The sequence below is a fragment of the Phyllostomus hastatus genome, unplaced genomic scaffold (genome assembly GCF_019186645.2).
Source record: "Phyllostomus hastatus isolate PE091 unplaced genomic scaffold, TTU_PhHast_1.1 phas_scaffold_345, whole genome shotgun sequence".
NCBI classification, from domain to species: domain Eukaryota; kingdom Metazoa; phylum Chordata; class Mammalia; order Chiroptera; family Phyllostomidae; genus Phyllostomus; species Phyllostomus hastatus.
Window position 1 is genome coordinate 558,645 of NW_025334024.1, and position 26,388 is coordinate 585,032.

At 48.6% G+C, this 26,388-nt stretch overlaps 1 protein-coding gene across 5 annotated transcripts in view; it reads left to right on the forward strand.

Annotated features, from left to right (window-relative positions):
• Window positions 1-25,795, forward strand: part of ANKRD11 (ankyrin repeat domain containing 11) — a 222,621-nt gene extending 196,826 nt beyond the window's left edge. For 4 of the 5 annotated variants that reach the window (XM_045818559.1, XM_045818558.1, XM_045818556.1 and 1 more), the window contains 9 exons: window positions 3,589-3,759; window positions 3,963-4,166; window positions 5,786-5,928; window positions 8,331-8,478; window positions 8,936-15,546; window positions 19,801-19,899; window positions 19,982-20,125; window positions 22,432-22,524; window positions 24,841-25,795. In XM_045818559.1, coding sequence (XP_045674515.1) covers window positions 3,589-3,759; window positions 3,963-4,166; window positions 5,786-5,928; window positions 8,331-8,478; window positions 8,936-15,546; window positions 19,801-19,899; window positions 19,982-20,125; window positions 22,432-22,524; window positions 24,841-25,026 — 7,799 coding nt within the window. In that variant the 3' untranslated portion in view covers window positions 25,027-25,795. Of the gene's footprint in view, window positions 1-3,038; window positions 3,133-3,588; window positions 3,760-3,962; window positions 4,167-5,785; window positions 5,929-8,330; window positions 8,479-8,935; window positions 15,547-19,800; window positions 19,900-19,981; window positions 20,126-22,431; window positions 22,525-24,840 lie in introns of all 5 variants that reach the window. The other variant, XM_045818560.1, reaches the window with a different exon arrangement.
• The last annotated feature ends 593 nt before the right edge of the window (window positions 25,796-26,388 follow it).

Below are 26,388 nucleotides of genomic sequence, written 5' to 3' on the forward strand. Positions count from 1 at the left end.
CTGTGCTTTTCATCACTCCGCCTTCCCTGGAACTCTGCCTCTGGCTGTCACCAGCCCTCAGAGTTCTTAAAAGCATGTGGAAGCTGCAGACCACAGTCCCCACTCTGCAACCCTACCCCCTCACCCCCAACTCAAAGCCTGGGGGACATTTCGTAAACCAGCTTGTTAGAGCCACACCCTTGACCAGCACTTGCTGCTTAGCTGTCACATGGAACTACCAGTTTTCCACTCTGCAACTTGTCATGTGCCATTTGGAATTCATGTAAGTTCTACTTTGTTTTCTGTTTGTAATATCAAACAGAATGCCAGAAGAGGTTGCCAGTTACCCCAAGTGTTCTTCCATTCGCCCTGTATCCAGCATTGCGCTGGCCAGTGAGGGCATGTTACCCACTTGGAATAAGAGGCAGATTTTGTGGCCTCCCACCTCTAAGGGGTTGGTCTCACCTGGACTGGCCTCTAGGGTGGCCCTTGCCAACAGGACACAGTGGGCCAAGGGGTCTGTAAGGAGGGCAGTGGGAGTACTCCTGTAGCATGCAACAACACCCTGTGTGCACGTTGACCCTCAGCTCCATGGCCTCATCGAGGCTTCATTTAGGCTGGGTCAGCATGGAGAGGCTCCCTCTGCAGGCAGGGCTTCCACAGGCAATCCCTCCATCCTGAAACTCACAGCCTGGCCAGACTCAGACTTCTCTAGATACTGGTAGCTTTGGGAGCTTGCAGAAGATACTTCACCACTGAGAAATTGGCATCTTAGATCTGATTACATTTTTGGGTTTTTCCCTGTGTTGGGAAACATAAGTATACTATTAAGCCCAGAGGAGTCGGTGTGAGAAGGCTGCTCTCTTTCCACATGTGGGGAAAGTGTCTGCACTCTTCCTTCAGCATCATTGAAAGTTACTTACAGCTCAGGGCCATGGGGGAGAGGGAAGACATGATCCTGTCTTTGCTGAACCTCGGTGACAGCAGAATAGAGAGAGGGATGGTGTTAGGGTGTGGTGCTGGAGAGGAGCTTGTGAGCACCTCACACACAGTGCTGTCTCCACACGCCACCTCTGACCTTTGTCCCTTTCTGAGACTATAGGCCAGGTGCCATTTGGTCTCACTCTGCAGCTGGGGACAAATTCTGTTGCTACAGAAAGCCCTCTGGATAAAAAGCCACAAGTTTTCAGCCACCACTTCCAGGAAATGTAGGGTGAGCTTCTGAAGGTCCCTCTCCCACCTCCTTGACCCCTAAAGAGTCCACTGCCTGCCTTGGTGCTTGAAGACCATGGCTTTGGTACATTCTGCTTGATTCCTATGACATCTTAAAGTCATTGTCACATCTACCCTGAAGACATCCCACTCAGACCCTCCCCTTAACTTACCCTGGGCCCACCAAGCAGCCCCAGTGTCTGCACATAGCAGAGAAGCAGTGCTTTTACCAAATGTCACCCACAACCAGGAGTTCTCTACACTGCTTTTCTCAGGTTTTGCTTTCATCCCAGTGAGCTTCCTGCCTTCATGACTCTTAGATGAGGGGGAAGCAGTGGCCCTCTTGAACTGTGTGTGCTCAGTTGGGGCATGGTAGACAAGAGACCCTAACAGGCTGGAAGCTAAATGTTTGAGACCAAGCAGTGCTTCCTGGGAGATTGGGCAGAGTGTTGGCACATGCATGTGCCTTCTGCATTCCTGCAAGGGGACTACAGTGGACACTGAGAACCCTGTGCTCCTGGAAATAACTCCTCAGTGGTGGAGCATCACCACCCTGTCCATGGAGGGGTGCTGGTTGGTTTGCCCCTGTGGAGAACTGCCAAGGAGGTGGGTGCAGCCTTACCACTGGTCTTTTTTCCATCATTATTTGTACATTGGCAATGGGAATCTCCATTATCTTTGTTACTGGAATATGTCACATAGGCAGGCAGCAAATGGCCAAATGGGAAAACATAGAGAAGGCAAGCAGAGTGTGGGGTGTGTGCAGAGATTGAAGCACTCAGCAGTTGTAAAAGCATTTAAACCAAATGCCCAATTTGGATGTTATGATATCCAGTCACTTTGAAAGGGGAGTGGAGCTTCTTGGAACTTAGTGGAGTTATTGTATCAGAACTAGTTTGTCATCCTGTGCAGAGGCTTCCTCGAAGGCCCTTGCTGCTGGAATGTACCATGAGGCCCGCTGCTTGGAAAGAAGGTTGTAGGTAGAATGGGGGGCACATAAGCCAGAATTCATCAAAGAGCATTTTATCCTGGAATTTACTTCCTTTCTCAGACTTGTGCTTGTGGATCAGTTAAAGATTGTTGCTGGGGGCAGTGACCCGTGGGCCTCAGTGTTCACCTCGGTGCATGAATCGGCAGTCTCATCAAGTCAGTTTAGTTTTTAAAAAGACAATTTAAAGTAGTTTTAGAAACAGTTTATAGAACATTCTCCTTAAGGAAATTAAAAAATGATGGACATGTTTGTGAGGCCTAAGGTGGTGAATTGTAAAAGGGATATTGTTCTGGGAGGGAGTGGACAGGGTGGACATGTGATCTGTTTAGTCCTTGTTTCACAGTTGTCACCACCTCTCTAAGGCCAAGCCCCGGCCAGGGGGCCAACTGAGTGACCTCGAGAGGGGCTCCTTGGATATGCTGAGTAGGAATCAAGGGAAACACCCCTCAGAGGAGTTTCAGAGACCAGCGTCTCTCTTTCTGCCTGCAGCTTTGCACCCCGTGACCTAGAGCACCATGCAGTTTCTTGGCTCTAAACAAGGTCTCTACCCCAAGAGCATGGGCTGTGGGGGAGGGGGTGGGTTCTCAGGCTCTTGATAGACCCCAAATTTCCCCTCAGTAGGAGTGCAAGGTGAAGGAAGAAGGCAAGCTTTTAGCTCCTGGAATTGGGGGTATCTTTTCTCTCCCTCAACCCCTGCCTCTTTTAAAAGAAACATCATGTGCAATCTGTTCAAGGTTGACAGGGTATTTTATAATGGGTGAGACAGGTGGAGGATTTGCTTGTTATGAGGAGGCTGAGACGGGATGGCCGCGCTGTTCCATCGTGTCTTGTTAGTGCTCTGTGTTGATGCCTTTAGATGCCTCCAGCTCAGTCCATGTCGTGGTTCAAGGCGGGTTCGCTCCTCGAAGCGCCATGGCATGAAATGGAGGTGCCTAGAAGCAAGAAGAAAGGTACAGTACTGCAAGTCGGCCTTGATCTGTTTATGTATTTCTAAACTATGTTTGCCATTTTATGTCTGTACTGTTTGGAGGCGGGACGGGAAGAAAGACTTGAATTACAGAAACATGTATTTAATAGATGGAGACCTGTCCTGTGTGAGCCAGGACATTGGTGATCAGCTGTCCACCGCCTTGCACATAATGGGTAGTTTGGGGAGGCACCTGGAGCACAGTAAATGGTTGGTGGGGGCCACAGCTTAGTAGGCTTCATTGGCTAATAACAAGGTGTTGGAATTGTGTCTCACGTTTACTGCTGGAAGAGGTGATGATGGGCAGCAGGAGTGCTGCCAGCTCTGTTCTTTCCCTTCTGTGAGGTGGGAGGCAGGGGCTCTGAAATGCCAGCTAAGACTCTGGGTTCTGAGGACTCCATGGCATGAAATCTCCCCACTCTCCTCCACCACCTCACAGAGAAGCAGGGTCCTGAGCGGAAGAGGATTAAGAAGGAGCCTGTCACCCGGAAGGCCGGGCTGCTGTTTGGCATGGGGCTCTCTGGAATCCGAGCCGGCTATCCCCTCTCTGAGCGCCAGCAGGTGGCTCTCCTCATGCAGATGACAGCTGAAGAGTCTGCAAACAGCCCAGGTGAGCCCCCAGGTGGTAGGTGGTGGGTGTTTTCTGGGACTGGAGAATCTCTCTACATGGAGGTGGGTACCTATGCAAAGGCATCTGCTTTCTCAAAGACAACCCAGACCTTGGAGGTTTCCACAAAGCAGGGACACACCCAGGCCCAGCCGCACTGGCTCTACCCCTAGTAATGCTCTGCCTGTCATTTCCTTGGTCTGCAGTAGATACAACACCAAAGCATCCCTCCCAGTCGACAGTGTGTCAGAAGGGGACGCCTAACTCTGCCTCAAAAACCAAAGATAAAGTGAATAAGAGAAATGAGCGGGGAGAGACCCGCCTGCATCGAGCTGCCATCCGAGGAGATGCCCGACGCATCAAGGAGCTCATCAGTGAGGGGGCGGATGTCAACGTTAAGGACTTTGCAGGTGAGCGCTCACAGCACCCGGGAGATGGCAGGGCAGGGGGACCCTACAGAAAGTTCACAGGAGGATGTGAGGCTTGTCTCCCCAGAGGTGTGGAGCTCTCTGGCCAAGTGTCATCATCCTGGCAGTAGTAGCCTTGCATCTGGGATCAGCATGACAGGAGCAAGAGCCAGTCCCTGGGCCCATGTGGTTCTGTGGGTTTGTTCTAGGTGCATGGGGCAGACTCCACTCTTAACACTAGTGTAATTTTCCATTTCTGAGGTGGAGGAATTAGTGTTTCTTGGAAAGTATTTCAAAATAATTTTGTTTTTCATTATTTTTAAGAGAATTCGGGAATTTTTAGCTATTTACTCTGCTGTATTATATAAACCCCAATTCTGTACTAGAGGATTCATTCTTCCTGGCTCCTTGGGGTAGGAGAGTGTCTCTGGCAAATTTAGGAAGAAGTTGTGTTGCCCAGGGATACCTTCCCATATCCCATAGAAGAAATGTCACCCCAAGACTGTCCTTTTAATATAAAACAAATGGATGTGCTTCCCTGACGTGACACACGCTGAGGTAGAGCCCTGTGATTATAGTTCACTTATTCTTTTTTGCATAAAATACTTCCATTATGCCATGGTGCATCGTCAGCAGATTTGAGCTGGTTGTGGAAGGTGAAGATTAGCAAAGCAGTCTTCATGCAGAAAACTTGATTTTTCCTATTGCCCTAGTTGATAAGTTATCTGACCAAAATCTAATTTAACACCTTTTTTTTAAAAAAGTAGTTTTCCTAAATCAAGATTTTTTTCAAGAATATCCATAACAATTTTATTCTTAACAGCAAGAACCTGAAAACAAAAGTGTCCATCAATAAATTCATGTATAAATAATTTGTGGTGTATGCATATAATATTCCAATAAAAGTCCTAATATACCCACATAAAAAGAAAAGAGCTTTTGTTATTTTAGTCGGATCATTGAAGTACTTCCTTAATTTTCAGATTTGATTTCTTCTCTACTATAACACATGACATTTTTCTGTAATACTTAACTTTATTTCTAGATCCCACTGCTCTGTTGTCTCTTGTTAGCACATTTTCTAGTACATTATTACAACCTGCCTTCATTCAAAATTTCTTTGCTGCTGCTGTTGTAGTACTAGATCAAGATTTTCTTCACAGCACCAGAGTTTGTGTCCAAGGGAGCAGGCCCTGTTTGCACAATGATGTGTGTGGCTACTCTGCCTGGTGGCCAGTTGAGGCTCTGGGCTACTGCCAGGGAATTCTCCCTGTGTGGCTTCATCCATATTCCAAAATGGGAGTTTTTTCCTCCCTATGTGTTGATGGATGAGCCAGGCTGAGGCTGCCTGTCATGATGCTCTGTTCACCAGTGCTCCACCCTTTTGCTCAGGATTAATTCTTCCGGTGGTTAATCTTGTAGGGTTAACAAGCCAGATCTCCCTGAGCAAACAAGCACCATGGTAAATCACATTCAGGCCTTCCCTAGACCTCTAGCCTTTCAGTTCAGAACAACACCCTCCAGGACTTTGTCCTGTCATCAGCATCCTTGGAGTGTTGCCTTGAGACAGGAGTGACATTCCTGAAGATTAAATAACATATGTCCTAAGTGTCTGTTTCCAGGCTGGACAGCACTGCACGAGGCATGTAACCGGGGCTACTACGACGTTGCCAAGCAGCTGCTAGCTGCGGGTGCAGAGGTGAACACCAAGGGCCTGGACGATGACACACCCCTACATGATGCTGCCAACAATGGGCACTACAAGGTGGGTCTCCCATCTGACTTCCACATCATTCTGTAGCTCCAGTCTCTGTCCTCATTGCCCTTCATGTTTGCTGGGTGACTGAGAAGTGAGTCTTTGCCCCTCACCAGAGCTGTCCTCTCTGACCAGCCCAGCTTTCTCGTGATCAGTCAACATCTAGATGGCCTCTTGCACTTCTGACAGCCAGGACCGTCTGCAGTGTATGTGAAAGGGCCCTCCTTTAGCCATGCAGGTGTAGTTGGATTTTAGTAGGTGAATGATCGATCGTACCCATGGGAAGCGGGGCCTTGGTGACTGCTACTGGACCCTACCCTTGTTCTTATGGTCCTGGTAGACCAGGAAGACCTTGACCAACGTGATGCTGAGAGCTGTGGCCAGTCCAACAGCAGTAAGTACCCTAGTGCATTGTTTCCCCTGAGAGGACTCGGCCTCCTTGGGGAAATGACTGCCTCCAGGTCTGAAGCAGGAGGTGTGCATTATATGCCTGGTGCATCTTGGGCTGCCAGAAAGCAGGGCAGTCACAATGATGAGGCATTCTTGCTACAGTCATTACCAGAGCCATCTTGAAGAGGCCCCTGACCAAAGAAGGCACAGTTGAGTATGGTAAGCATGTCATCATAATAGACCAGAACATACCATGGCTGTTTAAATTCATAATGCTCCTCATGGCAGCTCTGCCTGGTGACTTTTAGCAGATACCAGGGAACCAGTAAGCATCAAGAGTATGATGAGCATAATTTGACAAGTCACTGGGACACATTGGGAGGGTGTTCTGAATTAAAAGATTTCTGAGACAACTGGAGAAATCTAAATGCTGATTATATATTTGATGTTAGGAATTCTGGTTAACTTTTTAGGTAAGATAATGACATTGTATTTTCTTGTTTTTTAAGGACCCTTTTAAAGAAATAATACTGAAAAAAATAATGAAATGTCTGTGATTTGCTAAAAATACCTGGGGGAGTGGGCAGGTGTAGGTGACATGAGTCTGGCTGTGAGCTGGTAGGTGATAAAGTAGGGAAGAAGGGGGTCATCATTTGAATCTCTATACTTTTGTAATTGTCATTTTAAAACTTTCTATTATGGAAAATACCAAAGACTGTGGAAAACATGGTGAGGGAGGCAGAATAATGGCCCCTCAAAAATAGGTCCGTCCTGATCCTGGAACCTGTGACTTGTGACCTCACATGGAAAGGAGACTGCAGGTAAGAGAAAGTGAAGAAACGTGAGATGGAAGATGATCCTGGATTATCTGGGCCAACTCAGTGGCCTTCAAAGGGTCCCGACAACAGAGACCCTTCACAGCTGGGTCAGAATGTGCAAGCAGAGGCAGAAGGGAGGACTTGAGGGAGACCTGACCTGCGCTGGCCTTAGAGGCAGGGGCCACAGCCAAGGAATACAGTGGCCTCCAGCAGCTGGGATGGCCCTCAGCTGGCAGACAGCAAGGACATGGAACCAGAGTCTGTCCCCCTACCCCCTGCCACTGCAAGGACCCTTACATGCATGGAAAGGGAGGAGCCAATACCACATATCAGCAGGGTCAGTGGGGCTGATTGTGAACTTCTGCTCTGCAGGATATTGTAAGATGAAAGTGGTGGTGATTAGTTAGAGCAGCAATAGGAGGTTGTCTAATGAAGCAATAGAAACTGTAACTACTGAGTGAAAATAGAGTATATGAGTAACAAGAGTTTCTATCAGTTGTTTTTAAAGATTTTTACCCTATACTCTCTGGACAAAAGTTGAGACTGAATTTAATGTTTGGGCTGCTTGAGTCCAGTGAATGAGCAGTCCTGGGCAAAGAAGCAGAGGTTGCTGATTATAAACAGTTGAGCAGAGCTGTTGAAATGTCACTTTGAGTGTTTCTGTCATTCATGTGACCATCCACACCCATGTAAAATAAACAATTAAGAGATCATCTTATTTCCTGAAATAAATGAAAACATAAACCTGTTTGAAGCTTGGTCTTTGTTTCTTCTATTATGTAGAATCCTCCTCCAATAAAAATCTGTACCCTAAACTGCCAGAACCCTTTCCATGACCACTGATCCCTGCTGAATGGTGAGCTCATTATTGGCAGAAGGGTAGAGCCTATGTGAGATGATTCTGGGAAAGTGGTCAACTCTTCATGAGGGAGGAGGTCTTCTGTGGGAGTTGAGACTATTCTACCTGTAAGAGAGCATGGAAGAGGTGCCAAGACTCCGTCAGGGTTCTTGCTGTGCAAGAGGCACGGTCTAGAAACCTTACCAGAAAGGATTGTACACACAAGTTCTGGCCCTCAGCCTGGGGGCCATTCTCTGTGTGGTTAAGCTCAAGGTTCTCTGAACAAAGTATAGTTTTACACAGGCACTATAGTACAGTCAGCATTTCTCAGACCACACCCTCACACATCTGCTACTGTCTTACAGGTGGTGAAGCTGCTGCTGCGCTATGGAGGGAATCCTCAGCAGAGCAACAGAAAGGGCGAGACACCACTGAAGGTGGCCAACTCCCCGACTATGGTGAACCTCCTGTTGGGCAAGGGCACCTACACGTCCAGTGAGGAGAGCTCAACTGGTCAGTGGCTGGGCACCAGGCCATGTGCAGGGTGTGGAGGGGAGCAGGGTGTGTGACACTATAGGGTACAGGCCTCGCCATACTACTGTGATGTCAGAGGCAGCGTTGGCTTTCATCTGCATATCAACACACTGTGTCTCAGCCTCCTAGACATCTGGCACATACAGGGCCTTCTGGACACTGAGACCTGGTGTTTTAATACTAAAAAGCCTGAAGGCTTATCCTAATATGCCACCCTGTCTTTGCACAAATTTCTCTTTGGTTTCCTTCAGCCTGTGGTTGGCCTCAGAGTTCACTCAAATGAAGTGCTTCGCTGGGGGGCTCCCATCTCATCCTAGAGGTGACCAGGTGCTTGGCGAGGTCTTTCTCCAGGTCACCTCTGCAGACAGCTTTCCCCCATCCATGTCTGCAGGTATTTTGAACCTGCCTCTGATATGTTTTTCCTTGTTTCCAACAGAGAGCTCAGAGGAGGAAGACGCCCCGTCATTCGCACCTTCTAGTTCAGTTGATGGAAATAACACAGACTCTGAGTTTGAAAAAGGCCTAAAGCATAAGGCTAAGAATCCAGAGCCACAGAAAACTGTGACCCCTGTCAAGGACGAGTATGAATTTGACGAGGATGACGAGCAGGACAGAGTCCCTCCAGTGGATGACAAACACTTATTGAAAAAGGAGTACAGAAAAGAGACTAAATCAAATAGTTTTATTTCTATACCCAAAATGGAAGTGAAAAGTTACACTAAAAATAACACGATTGCACCAAAGAAAGCGGCTCATCGCATTTTGTCAGACACCTCAGATGAGGAGGACATTAGTGTCACTGTGGGGACAGGAGAGAAGCTGAGACTCTCAGCACATGCGATATTGCCCAGTAATAAAACACGAGAGCCTTCTAATTCCAAGCAGCAGAAGGAAAAAAATAAAGTGAAAAAGAAGCGAAAGAAAGAAACAAAGGGCAAAGAAGTGCGATTTGGGAAAAGGAGTGACAAGTTCTGTTCCTCTGAGTCAGAAAGCGAGTCCTCAGAGAGTGGAGAGGACGATGGGGACTCAGTGGGGAGCTCTGGCTGCCTCAAGGAGTCCCCACTGGTGCTGAAGGACCCCTCCCTGTTCAGCTCCCTGTCTGCCTCCTCCACCTCATCTCATGGGAGCTCTGCCACCCAGAAGCATAACCCCAGCCACACAGACCAGCATGCCAAGCACTGGCGGACAGACAATTGGAAAACCATTTCTTCTCCCGCCTGGTCAGAGGTCAGCTCCTTATCAGACTCCACAAGAACAAGACTGACCAGTGAGTCTGACTGCTCCTCCGAGGGCTCCAGTGTGGAGTCACTGAAACCAGTAAGGAAGAGGCAGGAGCATAGGAAGCGGGGCAGCCTGCAGAGCGCTCTGTCAGAAAAGAAGAGCTCCTTCCACCCCAGTGTGGATGGTGCCATTCCCAAGCTAGACAAGGAGGGGAAAGTGGTCAAGAAACATAAAACAAAACATAAACACAAAAACAAGGAGAAAGGGCTGTGTTCAGTCAGTCAAGAACTCAAATTGAAAAGTTTCACTTACGAATATGAGGACTCCAAGCAAAGGTCAGATAAAGCTATACTCTTAGACAATGACATATCCACTGAAAACAAGTTAAAAGTATTAAAGCATGATAGAGACCACTTTAAGAAAGAGGAGAAACTTAGCAAAATGAAGTCGGAAGAAAAAGAATGGCTCTTTAAAGATGACATAATAAAGGTCTCCAAGGATGAAAAGTCACTCAAGAGAATCAAAGACACAAACAAAGACATAAGCCGGTCTTTCAGAGAAGAGAAGGACCGTTCAAATAAAGCAGAAAAGGAGAAATTAGTGAAAGAAAAGTCTCCAAAAGAGGAAAAACTGAGACTATACAAAGAAGAAAGAAAGAAAAAATCCAAGGACAGGCCCTCAAAATTAGAGAAAAAGAATGATTTTAAAGAAGACAAAATTTCAAAAGAGAAGGAAAAGACTTTCAAAGATGATAAAGAAAAACCCAAAAAAGAAAAAATTTACAGGGAAGATTCTGCTTTTGATGAATACTGTAACAAAAGTCAGTTTCTGGAGAATGAAGACACCAAATTTAGCCTTTCTGATGATCAGCAAGATCGATGGTTTTCTGACTTGTCTGATTCATCCTTTGATTTCAAAGGGGAGGATAGTTGGGATTCTCCAGTGACAGACTATAGGGACATTAAAAATGATTCTGTGGCTAGACTGATTTTGGAAACGGTGAAAGAGGACAGTAAAGAAAAGAAGCGGGAAAACAAAAGCCGGGAGAAACGAGACTACAGTGAAAAACGAAGTGAGAAAGATGCTTTCTTTAGAAAGAAAGAAAGGGACTATCTGGATAAAAACTCTGAGAAGAGAAAAGACCAAATTGAAAAGCATAAAAATATACCCAGCTATCTTTCAGAAAAGGACAAAAAGAGGAGAGAGTCCGCTGAAGGTGGACGAGACAGAAAGGACAGGGATCTGAGTGACATCTGCAGGGACAGGAAGGACACTCTGGAGAGTGCCAAGGAGCGGAAAGATGGCAGAGTGAAGGCCGAGGAGGCATACAGGGAGGACCTGAAGGAGTATGGCTGCGAAAGCGTATTCAAGGACAGGTCTGACTGTGACTTTGGGAAGAGTCTGGAGCCTTGGGAAAGGCATCATCCAGTGAGAGAGAAGGAGAAGAAAGATGGCCTTGAGAAGGAGAAGAAGGAAAAAATAAAACTAGAAAAATACAAAGATAAGTCCAGTGACAAAGATAAAAATGAAAAATCTATCCTTGAAAAATGTCAGAAGGACAAAGAATTTGATAAATGTTTTAAAGAGAAAAAAGATACTAAAGAAAAACATAAAGATATACATAGCAAAGAAAAGGAGAGAAAAACATCTCTTGACCAAATTAAAGAAAAAAAGGAGAAGAGTTTCCCTGGAATTATCTCAGAAGACTTCTCTGAAAAAAAAGATGAAAAAAGGAGTAAAGAGAAAAGCTGGTATATTGCAGATATATTCACAGATGAAAGTGAAGATGAAAAAGATTATACAGCAAGCGGATTCAAAATTGGAGAGGCCAGTGAAGTGCAGAGGGCAGACAGCCTCCAGGAAAAAGATGACGGGAGGGAGCCATACCCCTCAGACAGACACCGGAAGCACTCTGCTGACAGGCAGCACTTGGAGAAGCAGAAAGAGAAAGAACTCAAAGAAAAGAAAAAGGAAAAAGGAGCCATGGAAGTGGGGAAAGACAAAAAAGAAAAGGTCTTTGAAAAGCACAAAGAGAAGAAGGATAAAGAATCTACAGAAAAATGTAAGGACAGGAAAGACCGAACTTCAGTTGATTCTACTCAGGAAAAGAAAAACAAACAGAAGCCCCCCGAGAAGGTGGAAAAGAAGCCCTCTGCCGAAGACAAGGCCAAGAGCAGGCATAGGGAGAGACCAGACAAGGAGCACTGCAGAGAGAGGAAGATGTCAAAAAGTGCCGAGGTGGAGAAGAGCCTTCTGGAAAAGTTGGAGGAAGAAGCTCTGCATGAGTACAGGGAAGACTCCAACGACAAGATCAGTGAGGTGTCCTCTGACAGCTTCACGGACCGAGGGCAGGACCCAGGACTGAGTTCCCTCCTAGAGGTGTCTTTCACAGAGCCTCCAGAGGAGAGGATAAAGGAGAACTGCCCACAGGAGAAGCTGAAGGAGAAAGAAAGGCACAGGCACTCTTCATCCTCATCCAAGAAAAGCCATGATCGAGAGCGAGTCAAGAAAGAAAAGTCCGATAAAAAAGAAAAGAGTGATGACTACAAGGACATTGGCAGCAGGAAGGACTCTAGCCAGTATGAAAAGGATTTCTTGGATGCTGATGCTTATGGTATGTCTTACAGTACAAAAACTGACATAGAAGATGAATTAGATAAAACCACTGAATTGTTTTCAACTGAAAAGAAGGATAAAAATGATTCCGAGAGGGAGCCTTCCAAGAAAATAGAAAAAGAGCTAAAGCCTTATGGATCTAGTGCCATCAACATCCTAAAAGAGAGAAAGAGACGAGAGAAACACCGAGAGAAGTGGAGAGATGAGAAGGAGAGACATAGGGACAAGCATGGGGACGGGCTCCTGAGACATCACAAGGATGAGCACAAGCCAGCAGCCAAAGATAAGGACAGTCCTCCAAGTTCCTTTAAAGATAAGTCCAAGGATGAAAGCCTGAAACTCACTGAGACCAAACTGAAGGAGAAATTTAAGGAAAATCTAGAGAAAGAAAAAGGTGACTCTGTAAAGATCAGCAATGGAAATGATAAGTTACCGCTGTCCAAAGACCCAGGTAAGAAAGATGTCAGGCCCAGAGAGAAACTTCTGGGAGATGGTGATCTGATGATGACCAGCTTCGAGAGAATGCTCTCCCAGAAAGACCTGGAGATTGAGGAGCGCCACAAACGGCACAAAGAAAGAATGAAACAGATGGAGAAGATGAGGCACAGGTCTGGAGACCCTAAGCTCAAGGAGAGGATGAAGCCAGGTGAGGATGTGCGGAAGAAGAGTCTGGATGTTCCTCCAAAGAAGCCGCTGGGGCTGGATCCTGTCCTTAAAGACAAAAAGCTCAAGGAGTCTGCTCCTGCCCCACCAGCCCCTGAGAATAAGCCCCACCCAGGAACAGCTGTGGACGCCAGAGACTGGTTGGCGGGACCTCATATGAAAGAGGTCTTGCCTGCTTCCCCCAGACCTGACCAGAACCGGCCCACTGGGGTGCCCACCCCTGCATCCGTGGTGTCTGGCCCCAGCTACGAGGAGGCGATGCACACACCCAGGACCCCATCCTGCAGCGCTGATGACTATTCTGACCTGTTTGACTGCACAGATACCCCGCCTGTCTCCAGCACGGCTGCCAGTGCCTGCTCCCCCTCCTTCTTTGATAGATTTTCTGTGGCAGCAAGCGGGATTTCAGAGACCCCAAGCCAGACTCCTACCAGGCCTCTGTGCACAAACCTTTATCGTTCAGTCTCTGTTGATATCAGGAGGACTCCTGAAGAAGAATTCAGCATTGGGGACAAGCTGTTCAGACAGCAGAGTGTCCCTACTGCATCCAGTTATGACTCACCAGGGCAGCACTTGGAGGACAAGGCCCCTGTGCCCCCAGGTCCTCCAGAAAAGTTTGCCTGCTTGTCCCCGGGGTATTACTCCCCAGACTATGGCATCTCCTCCCCTAAGGTGGACACTCTGCACTGCCCGCCCACAGCTGTGGTCACCACCACCCCTTCCCCAGAGGGTGCCTTCTCTGGTTTACAAGCAAAGTCCCCCACCTCACACAGAGATGAGCTGTTGGCCCCGTCCATGGAGGGGGCCCTTCCCCCTGACTTGGGCATTCCCCTGGATGCCACAGAGGACCAGCAGGCCACCGCTGCCATCATCCCCCCAGAGCCCAGCTACTTGGAGTCCCTGGATGAGGGCCCCTTCAGCACGGTAATCACAGAGGAGCCAGTTGAGTGGGCTCATCCCACTGCCTCGGAGCAGGGGCTCTCTCCCAGCCTAATTAGGAGTGGCCCTGAAAACCCTGTCAGCTGGCCAGTGGGGTCAGACCTTATGCTTAAGTCTCCACAGAGATTCCCAGAGTCCCCAAAACATTTCTGCCCTGCTGAGTCCCTTCACCCTGCTGCCCCTGGACCCTTTGGCACCACAGAGCCCCCTTATCCAGTCTCCTCTGTCTCATACCCTCTGTCGGTCCCTGAGCCAGGACTTGAGGAAGTCAAAGATGCCTCGGTGGAAACAGTCCCAGCCACCATCTCCACTGCAGAAGAACCGGCCCCTTTCACCCCTCCCTCCAGGCTGGAATCTTTCTTCAGTAGCTGCAAGTCACTTCCTGAAGCACCTCCTGATGTGCCCCCAGAGCCTGTGTGTATGACCACTGTGGCTCAGGTGGAGGCTCTGGGGCCTCTGGAAAATACCTTCCTGGAAAATGGCCACAGTCTGTCTGCTCTTGGCCAGGTAGAGCCAGTGCCCTGGCCTGATGCTTTCCCCAACTCTGAGGACGACCTGGACCTGGGGCCTTTCTCATTGCCAGAGCTTCCTCTACAAACTAAAGATGTTTCTGATGTTGAAACAGAACCCATAGAAGAGAATCCTCTTGTTCCTCCAGAAAGTATGCCTGCAGGGGCCCCCGTGGTCCTGAATGGTGGGGATGTGGCTGCACCAGCTGCGGAAGAACAGCTCCTGCTGCCTCCTGACCAGGCAGCTACCCGCCCTGCCGAGCCTGAGCCTGAGCCCTCAGAGGGGCCAAAGCCAGACATGATTCTGGAAGCTACAGTGGAAGCAGAGGCTATATCGGAGGGGAGGGCCCCTGAGGCCTCCGACTCCAGCCTGGGGCTCACACCAACCACCCCAGAGCAGCGTCCGCCAGGTAGTGGAGATGAGGCAGAGGGCCCAGACCCCTTGGCAACATCCCACAGCACACCTGAGCCCTCTGAGGATGGCCCTGCACAGACACAGGTGATGAACGGGGCTGGCCCCCATGACAGTGCTGGGCTTGAGGGGCCTCCAGGAAGCATCCAGCCTGAAACTATAGAATCAGACCCCAGACCCACAGCTGAAGCCCCAAAGGCCCCCAAAGTGGAGGAGATCCCCCAGCGCATGACCAGGAACCGGGCTCAGATGTTGGCCAACCAGAACAAGCAGAGTTCACCTCCTTCTGAGAAGGACCCTGTTCCTGCTCCCACCCCCAGAGTGAAGGGTAGAGGCTCCGAGGAGGAGGACCCCCAGGCCCAGCACCCACGCAAACGCCGTTTCCAGCGCTCCAGCCAGCAGCTACAGCAGCAGATGAACACATCCACGCAGCAGACACGGGAGGTGATCCAGCAGACGCTGGCCGCTATCGTCGATGCCATAAAGCTGGATGATATTGAGCCCTACCACAGTGACAGATCCAACCCGTACTTTGAATACTTGCAGATCAGGAAGAAGATCGAGGAGAAGCGGAAGATACTCTGCTACATTACCCCGCAGGCACCCCAGTGCTATGCTGAGTACGTCACCTACACAGGCTCCTACCTCCTAGACGGCAAACCGCTCAGCAAGCTGCACATCCCTGTGGTGAGTGCCAAGTTGGGACCCCAGCCTGTGAGGGTGCCAGTCAACCAGGGTCAGAACCCTGTTTGCTGTGGGTCTGATTGCAAATGCCAAACCATTGGGATGCGAGAGCTTGGGGTGGGTATGGTGCCATTGTGGGACCACCCTCCAACATGGAGGTTCATGTTGACAGCCCCATTTACTTTCCTCTGTCATTCATCATTTTTCCTGTGTCAGCTCCCCGTCCAGTGCCTGACCAGCTTACTGAGTGCCTGTGCCCTCTTGACTGTCATCAGTTCCTTCTCGGCTGTGGCCATGCCCTGCAGGCCTCCATCTGCTGCTCAGTCCCTGGTTTCCCCATGTCCTCCTCACCTGGGGCTGGCTGACCAAAGCCCCCGCCTCCACGTTGGGCACACCTGCACAGCAGTCCCCTCTCATGTAACTCAATGTTTTCTCTCAAGTCCCCCTTTTTTTGCACAAAGAAGTTCTTAGTTTATTAATCCTCTCATGAAAAATCTGCACAGTCACTGAATCTTGACTCATTTTTACCAGCATTGACCTTCATAGTTCGTGACTTTCCTCATTATGTTCTTGCATTCCTTTCTGTTGTCTTGAGGTCTTCTCATACAGTCCATGTCTTCCCAGTCTATGTTTGGGTTCATTTTTCTTTGCATAATCCAAGGAATTATAAGTCATGCCACAGCCAACAGTTGTCTTACCACCACCAAAATGGGTTCTGAACGCAGATACAAAGATGGCATGTGGTGTGGCCTTGTATATTTTGGCTAATTTTTCCTGAATTTGTCTTAGGTACTATTTCCTTCCCAGGGTAAAGAATGTCAACGTCCATTTGTTTCTGCTGAAGTAATCTGTTGTTGATGAACTTCCCCGTCTGGATAGTTAACTGGCATTCATGATGGCAGGGGATCTTCAAGCAGCCAGGGAGAAAAAGCTCCTCTCAACTCATTTTAACAGCCAAGGCTTCAGTGGGGACGTACTGTCTGCCTCCAACCTCAGCCCCTCACCCTTGAACCCTGCTCTACTCCTCTTGTCCTGGTTTCCAGTGGCTCCCTGTTACTGACCTGAGGCCAGGCCTCAGCGCTCATCACATCGGAGCCCTGAGTGACCCTAGCACCTGTGCCACTTCGTCAAAGCACACCTTAGGCTTCCAGGCTTCTCTATCCAGCAGGCCTATCCTCAGCTAGCACCGCACCTGCCTCTCAGCATTGTTCCCAGGGCCTCCATCTCCTGTTATCCCTCCTTCCCCTTTCCCTTGTGGTTCATTATCCACCTCAACCTGATGACCCTGTCTGTGCAGATAAGACACACCTAATCCACACTGTGCACACCACCTTCCACCATCAGCCTCATGCCCGTGTCTGGGCAGTCAGCAAATCTAACTGTATGGGGCTCTGCAGGCTAGCCCTCCCACATCACTGCTTGTCCTACTGAACCCTCTCGCCCAGGCTGGCCCTGTTTCCCCTTGACCATTGGGGTCTGTTCTCAGCACAGCAGGCAAAGAGATCCTTTTACAGTGGAGCCAGACCTCTGCCCACCTCTGTCCTCCTCCTTAGCCCCCAAGGACCCCAGCCCATTGTGCTCCCCAGGGGTCACCTGTTCACAGTGTGCAGTGGACTTGCTTTATTTCTTTAACCATTCCAATCCCTTGAAGAAAAGCTAGAACTTCTGTTTGATTTGTCTATTAAGCCCAGAATGGGTCTCATTCACGGCTGTTGAATGAATGCTGATCAGGATGAGCCAATTCCCCGGATCCTGGGAAAGGCCTGGGCATGCAGCCCACACAGCCAGTGTTGGAGGGAACTTCTTGTCCCAAAAGAGGGTTATGTTGGATGCATGTATTCTGCTCTCAGACCTTGGTGTTCCAGAAGTCAGTGTATCTGCTGGCTCTCTATCAAGCAGAAAGCTCAGCTAATTAGGAGTGACAGCCAGTGTCTTCTGAACAAGGGGGAGTAACTGAGAGTCAGGTTCAATGGCTGAAGCATAGGGGTGCAGCCTCCAGAGCCACCACCCTTCCTGCCTAGCTCAGTGATTTGTTGCCAGGGAGCATGGCTAGCTTTGAACCCCGTGGGACATCATCAGCATCACTCTCCCTTCTGGTGCCCTAACCCCACGCTGCTCTAGGGAGGGGAGACTAAGGCAACCCTGCCTTTGTCTAGCCTGGGAAGATCCTTGTCTGGCTTCCTCTGGGTCACTAGATTCAGAAAAATCTGGCCCAAGGTTTGTTGTATGGTGAGACTTTTTGTTTTGTGATTGTTTGGATTTTTAAAATTTACTTTTAGACAGAGGGGAAGAGAGGGAGAGAAACATAAATGTGTGGTTGCCTCTCACATGCCACGGGCCCCTACTGAGGACCTGGCCCACAACCTAGGCATGTTCCTCACTGGGAATCAAACTGGCAACTCTGGTTCGCAGGCCGGCACTCAATCCACTGAGCCATACCAGACAGGGCTGCTGTTTAAATTTATCAAAATTAAAGAGTACCATGACCACCATATAAAATTCAGAAAATTAAGTAGTAGAGGTCACTTAACCCACTCATACTACCCAGGGTTCACTTGTCAGTGGTCTGTGTGTCTGTACTTCTGTTTTATCAGATTCATGTCTTTCTAGATGTTTTATTTCCTGTCACCACATAAGTGAGCACCCAGGCTGTTCAGTGAGGGCAAGCAGAAGTCAAGCATTCCTGGATTTCTCACCAGGCCAGAGGCTTGGTGCTTTCTCTGGAAGATCTCCAAGTGGCTTATACCCATGTGTGCCACTGTATTTGTGCCTCCCCACCTGGTACCACCTGTGGGGAAGCATACCAGGGCCCCTTGGGGCTGAGTCCTTTGAGGCAAAGGGGTTGGAACAGGGCCCAGTGGGCAACATGTGCCACTGAAGAGACCAGCTTAATGTTTTAACATCTTATTCTGAGCTAATTTTAGACAGACAGTGTTAAAAGCAGAGTGTATGCATGCCCTTCACGGGGCCCCAGGATGTTGCATCTCCTCCTGGGTCACCCACCCCTCATCTTCCTTGAAAGGCATGGTTTGGTGACACTTTGAAGGAATATTGATTAGGTGTTTGGTCTGACATTCAGGACTGGACTAAGGGACACATTTTTGGTGAAAATGCACTGATGTGATGTGAGGTCTTATCTTGTGCCCACTGATTTTAGTCTCCTTAATGGGAGGCTAAGTCTGTAGCATTTACTCCTGTGGTGTTGGCCCAATCCTGATTCTCTTTCCCTCTCTATGTGTTTAATAATTGGAATTCTCCTGTAGCCCAACATAAATCACTATCACTTAGTGTGCAGATCATTCCAGCCTTGGCCTTTAGGAACTCCTTTAAGTTGCTCCATCTTTCTGAGTACACTCTTACTTTATAGTCCCACTACATGTTCCAGCTGAGCCCTGACGACATTAAACCACGTGGTCCTTTCTAGTGGCAGTGGTGTTTAGAAACCACGTTCTGGGTGCAGGATGTGCTCACTGTCCTGGGTGACTTGGCCAGGGGAGGTGTGTTACTCCACATTCCTCCATCTGGTCTACATTGAAATCTTGACTGCAACCTGTGCTTGCATCTTCCTTCTTTGAGAGAGACTTGGTGCTTCTTACTTGCAATGTGTTTACTGGCCTGTTAACTCTCAGTGTACATGTCTTGTTTCACAAGCACTGGTCCACTCATGAAATGCCTACACTGGTTAGAAGATGACACTTGTGGGTGGTGGTTCTGGTCTTTTACCTCATGATGTCTTTTCCACAGTGACCCAGGTAAGTGCTCTCTTCCCCTGTGAGCCCCAGTAGGATGGTCAGGCTCTGTTGCTGTGTGTTCCACGTTGGTGCCTGTTTCCCTTTTGGTGTCAGGGTTTATTTTGGGGGGCATGAAACCTCATTATTAAAGGAAACAGCCCTGCATCCTTCTCCTCTCCCTTGCCCTCTGCCTGCTCCTCTACCATCTTTGTCATTTCTTCTGGCACAAAGAGTAGCAGTATAGGTACTTTGTACTTTGCTTTTTATACTTAACACCGTCTCTGGAACCCAGTCTCCCTCATTCTTTTTAATAGCTCTGTAGTGCTCCTTTTGGGGCCAGGATCCATGCCATAATTCCTTTGCCTGCTCTTGTGTACATGCATCTAGCTGTTTCCAGGGAATTAGCTGGTGCAGCTTGCATTTCCTGTGACCAGAGGTGTGCCTTCAGGACAGATTTGGTCAGTGTTATTGGTGGAGGTTCCCAACCCCCACTAACCCCCCTCCCTCTCACTGTTTGTGACTGCAGATTGCACCCCCTCCCTCCCTGGCGGAGCCCCTGAAGGAACTTTTCAAGCAGCAGGAGGCCGTGAGGGGGAAGCTGCGCCTGCAGCACAGCATTGAGCGGGTAAGAAGAGGTCTCAGATTGGGGTGCGGGCTCAGGATCTGTCTTGCTGTTAGGATTGGCTCATGTGGTTTCTTTCCTCCAGGAAAAATTGATCGTATCCTGTGAACAGGAGATCCTGCGGGTGCACTGCCGGGCGGCAAGGACCATCGCGAACCAGGCAGTGCCATTCAGTGCCTGCACCATGCTGCTGGACTCAGAGGTCTACAACATGCCTCTGGAAAGCCAGGTCAGTGGTGGCCAAGGCTGTGCACTTAGCTTGTCTCCCAAGAAGGGCCTTCCAAGCTTTGGCTATACACAGACAGGAGTAGGAAACACCCACATCCCTCAGATTCTATGCTGATCACGTGAGCAGACCTGATCCCTGGACAGGAGAGGCAAGGGTGATCAGTCGTACATGTAATGCTGACGTCATGAGATGCCACATGGGCTCTTCTAGACCCCAGTCCAGGGTCTTTAGGAGCTCAGGCTCTCAGATTACTGGATTGGGCTGAGCCTCAGTTTCAGTCACTTGAAAAGTTATTTAAACTTCCCTCTAAAACATACATAGATTAGGATGAGCAGCATCCAGAGCTGCTGCATAAATAACCTTCTGCAGTGAAGGCCCCATGGGAGACTGTCTTGCTGAGGACAGTGGTGGCCTTGCACCACCATGATGACAGTGTCAACAGGCCTCGAAGCCAAGGGCCAAGAGGTATGGGACCCTGGGGCTGCTTAGCACAGCAATAGTTCCCTCTCCAGCACCCCCATGAGCACATGGGCCCCAGGATCCTGTTAGAACTTACCCGATGGTCTAGTGCAGCCTGGGCAGCAGAGCCCAGAGCATTGCCCCTCTGTCCTTCACAGCGGTGCTGCCTTGTCTGCCCCAGCCGGTCATTCTAGCTCTCCTCGCCCCCAGTGTTTGATTTGTCCCGTGTGGTCACACCCTTTGCTTTTCCCACCCAACCTGTCCTGTCACTGAACATTTGGGCATGGGTGCCCCGCCCTCATGGGTCTCCCCATGTCTATCTGCTGGGGTATAATACACTGTAAAGTGGCTCCGCCTTCTGGCAACCCCCAGCTTCAGGAGTTTTCAGCTGCCTCTTGACCTGTCCATGGACATGGCTACAATTTAAAATGCAGAGTGTGCTCTCATGTCCTCCATTCTCCATCCTGAGCCTGGCTATTTCTCCTACCTCCTTCTGCCCACCGTACTCAAGCCTGGCCTTCTGAGGCTGGCTGTCCTAGGTTTTATTCCTCAATGTATTCTCTTCCCCAGCAGCCACTGTGAATTGTTTAGAAATAGCCCAGTGTGTGTCATTCTGGGCCTGCCCTCTGCCTCTTGGCCTCATGCCCCTGCTTGTGGACTTTCCCCAAACACTGATGTCCTCTTGGGCTTCTCCTGCTGTCCCCCTCACTGTTCAGGCCTTGATGCCAAGTCCCCTACTGACAGATGCCCCCACTGGTCCCCTGGCTGGCATGAACTGCTGCCGTGTTGGGACCATATGAACCCCTGGGGTTCTGAACAACATTCCCAGATTGGCTGTGGCTGTGTGGTAACACATTGGTTCCGTGGGTTTTAGTTAAATATTTTTATTAGTGCATTAAGGACTTTTCATTCACTTAATATACAGTCTTTAAGGATTTATCTTTAAAAGTGTCCCTATCTAACATACTACATGTCACAAGTTTTTCTGAAAGCAAAACATTTGTCAACAAACTAAAAACATTGGGTTGGGGATCAAGTGGTTACTTCAGGGTTAGGTGTTTGAAAGTTATATGTCTAAAAGAAAAAAGACAAGGAGTCTGCTGAGCTTTAAGGGATTTCATCTGCATTCCTTCTGAATGTCAAAGGGAGGCCCTAGGCTCAGCCACCAGCTCGTCAGTCAAACATGTGCCTCTGGCTTTCACATGTTCTAAGCATGCTGACCACCCAACATCTGGGGAGAACCAGAGAGCAGGAGTCTGAAAACTACCTGCTCCGTTGTCTCCTGGTCCCTCCCAAGGCATCCCTGTTTGTAAGCCACAGTTCATCGCAGGCAAAGATGCTGCTGTATTTGAGGACAGTGACATCAAGTTAGCACTTCTACAGAGTGAAACCAGGAAGCTGGCCCTCAGCCACCTCAAGCCTTCTAGACATCCTTTACAAAGAGAAAAAATGAACTTTCAGTGTTCACAAACAGGATGTTAAAACAGATGCCATCGCCTACATGTGGCCTCCAGAAGCAGTGCAGGTCAGAGTTTGAGGGCTTCCCCATTGTTTGCTCCATGGGCATTGTAACAGACATGCAGAAAGCCCTTGTTGGGGGTCCCAAGTCACCCCCAGGGCAGCTCCACCACAGGTAGCATCCAGACAGCCCCATGGCCTCCTAGGTATATTATGAAAGCCATGTGGGAAGGAAGGAGACCAGGGGTCCTTGAGCATGTTTATAATGTGTCGATCAGGAATGAGGCTGCAGCTTTTATTCTTCACTTAGTAAGGAGGGATTTGAAGCACTTTCAGTTTGCTTTTTCCCTTGTTTCCCATCAAACACCCGTATTTAATTTCTTCTCCAGGGTGATGAGAACAAGTCTGTGCGAGATCGATTCAACGCCCGCCAGTTCATCTCCTGGCTCCAGGATGTGGATGACAAGTACGATCGCATGAAGGTGAGTGCTCTGTACTCTCCCCAAACTGCGCCTGGGCTGGGAGCCCCCAGGAGTCTACTGGGGTTGGGGGTGCTGCTGCTGGGTCCCATGTTTGGAGGTGACTGTTTCAGACTCTTTCTGAACCCAGCTGATACTTTCAGGGTCTTCACACCCCCTGTTGTCTCCTTAGAGTATCTTCCCTCCTGTCCAGGTGTGCGGGGAGCAGCTCCTGTCACCAACTGGCAGTCAGACCTCTGTGGGACCCCACCTTGAGCCCTTCTCAAAGGTCACAGCATACATCCATCACCACTGCTCTGGACGTGCTGACCAGTGCAGCAAGCCAGAGGATAGGTGGGAGATAGAAAGCTTAGCAAGTAAGAAGCAAATCCTCATCTTCAGTTCCTAGAGTTGCACGTGGGGTCACTCACAAGAACCAGGCGTAAAACTTGCCAACAACAATGTGCCAGTTAACAGAATTCACACACAAGTCAGCACAGCCCCAGGAAGCTCCATGAGGCAGGGCTGTGCCTACTGCTCTTCTCTCTGAGAGCTACAGAGCTTATGAGCAGGGAAATCCAAAACTCCCTCATCCCAATCCTGTGCTACTTGTACTTGGACAGTAAGACAGTGTTTCCTGGATGCCAGCCATACCCATGTCCCTTACCTCAGCAACCCATGACCATGGTGCCATAGCAGTGTACACAGGTGCCACATGGAGTGGACATATAGCCCAGAGCAGAGAACAGTGAGCCCATGGGACATTTCAGGCCCCAGCATCTCGTCACAGTGCGAGTGCAGGTGCAGGTACAGCTGAGATGAGGCCCAGCTCCAGGGCGGTGGTGCAGAGTTACACCATTGCTCTCTGGACCACCAGCCAGGCTTGAAGGGAGCCACAGGGAAGATTTTCCTACAGAAAGAGAAATAATTTTTAACCACATTAAAATTAGACTTTATACATTAAAAATGCCATGTTAAGTCCAATTTCCTGAATATTGAAAAGGACTTAATAAGAAAAAAGGTGATAGAAACATAAAATTAGAGAAGAACACAGAGGCAGTGCAGGAAAGATAAAGCAGCCATACCTTCATGAGGCCGTGTTCTGTGTGACCATTCGTTTCAGAGCCACGTGTTACAGTAGATCCTGTTTAGAAGACAGACTGCTAGCCTCCCCACATGTTCCTGCAGCTGGGGACAAGTGCCATTTGGTAGTTTTGTAGGGTAAACAGTGTCAAATTTCAGTGTTTTGGCCACTTAGCTCACTTTAATCATTTAAAACTCAGGGATATTTAAAAAAAAATTCAATGGAACTACCCAATAAAATGGAAACCCACCGATACTTCTATGAATAAATGGAGTGTGGGAACATCTGAAGATTGAAAGACTGGAAAACATTTTAAATTAAGCACACGTGGCCTCACCTGTGATGGTGTCTGAGCTGCGTAATGAAGAGGGTCCGTCCTGAGGTTCTGACGCATCCCAGCACACAAGTGTGAAGACCGTTGAGAGATGCAGCTGTAGCACGTGGTGGCTATTTCCAGAAGACTAAAGATAGAGGAAGAATTTTATTCTGCACACCATCAACACACTTACAAAAACATTAATTATGCATTGTGATATTCCCACCCAAATATCTACTTGTGTGCACATCTAAGAAAATAAGATTATGTTGTTGTTCAGTCACCGTAATGCTGAACTGGGAATCCACAGTGTGGTCTGAGTCCCCTTTGCAAGAATGTGTCCCTCCCCAGACCCACATGTGCTCTGTCTGGTTCTGTCCCGTTTCAGTGACCCAGTGAGCCATCATTTCACTTTTTAACTTTGCACCTACTTAGTATGATTTGGTACCTATTTATAAAATAGTCCTGAACACTAAACACTTTAAATCCTAAATAACCTTTTTTAAAAATTAAGTGTACTTTTAAAAGACATAATTTCTATTATAAATGCAAATGAAATGAGTATTACTACCTGTATATAAGGTAACTGTAAAACAAAAAATTAGTTGCGAATTCTGTTAGATGATGTTGTGAAGCCCATGGAGGGTGTGGGCACAGAGCAGGGTTAGACTCCTCATGTGGCTAGTGAGACCATTCACAGGGCAGATTGAGGCCAGGGTGCGGTCACATGGTCTGTGTGATGGTGCTGTGGGCCATGCACAGGGACAGGCCATCCTGCGGCCAGAGCTTGGCGAGGGTCCCTCACCCCTTCTTCCCAGGGGGTATTGCAGCAGGGTGAGTGAGCAGTGAGGGCCTGCGCTTAGTCCTCTTGCTTGGGCACCATAGTGGGTGGACCATGGTCTTGCCTTCACTTCCCTCACCTGCTGTGCTTTCCACGCAGACATGTCTCCTGATGCGGCAGCAGCATGAGGCTGCGGCCCTCAATGCTGTGCAGAGGATGGAGTGGCAGCTAAAGGTCCAGGAGCTGGACCCCGCTGGACACAAGTCCCTGTGTGTGAATGAGGTGCCCTCTTTCTACGTGCCCATGGTAGATGTCAATGATGACTTTGTGCTTCTGCCAGCCTGATGCACACAGGACAGCTGCACAGGACACAAGCAAGGGCCACATGGGTCAGCCCAGCGCTGCTGCTGAGTCCAGACAGCGGAAGGAGACCTTGTCCCTCAAGTAGGAACAACCAGGGAAAAACCTGCACTTTGCCCCCTGGAGAATGGCTCTTTTATACCAGCTGTCAAGGGAGGACAAGGAGACCTCGGGGACAGACATGGCAGCCTTGTGGTCTGTTTTCCAGCCAGCTGCACGGGCATTTCAGGAGCTGCAGAACGGATTGTGTTTTTTTAAAAGTTCTTGTTCCATTCTGATCAACTAAAGGAAATAAAATTACGGCATCCACTCCTCACAGACTGTGACCGTCAAGTCAGAGCAGGGGGAGTGCCGTCCTGGCTGCAGCCCTGTTGCCATGGAGCTGCTGACAGCCTGGGGCCTCAGACTGGGGCTGGGACACTGCGCCGCCCGCCTGACTGCCACAGAGGGACACAGAGCCAGGACTCTCCGGTTGTGTTTTTAATGGAGTCAAATCCACGTGGTTTGTATATTTTTTCCTTTAATCTTGGGCATTTTGTTTCTCTTTCTGAGAACATAACTTGAAACACTACAGAGCCAATAATCATATAAAAAGTGTACCCGTAAACGCTGTACAGTTTTATACACATTCACAATGTACTTTTGCTGCCTTCTAGATAATTTATTTTGCAACACATTACTGCACAGTTGTAAATAACTTATGTACTGTAACATCACTTCAGTTATGTGTAAAGAAATAAATAAATTAATTAAATGCTCTTTGTACATGACAGTCCCCTCCCTGGGAGGGGCCAGTGTGCAGGACTGTGAGATGAGGGGTCACTCCACTGGAAAACTCTATTGTCTTAAACTTTATTTCTCCCAAATGATTAGCTTTTAATTTTGAAACAAATTATACAGTTGACCCTTGAACAACGTAGTCAAAAATCTGAGTATAACTTTTGACTCCCTCAAAACTTAACTACTAATAGACTGCTATTGACCAGAAGCCTTATAGGTAACATAGTTGATTAACACATATTTTGTGTGCTATGTGTATTATATACTGTATTCTTACAATAAAGCTAGAGAAAAGAAAACTTATAAGAAAACCATAAGGAAAAGAAAATATATTCATAACATTTATTGGGGGAAATGCACATATAAGCGGACCCGTGCAGTTCAAACCCATGTTGTCAAGGGTCAAGTGTATTTCCCCTCCTTTCCTGCCTTACTGGGAACTGAAGTGCTATCCTCTGCTGCCCCAGGAGCTGCTCAGCTCACAGTAGGGAGGAGCTAGCTTGGGAGGCCTGGAGTCTGAGCCATCAGCTCCTGCAAAATGCCGAGGAGACTGAGGGCATGGGAACG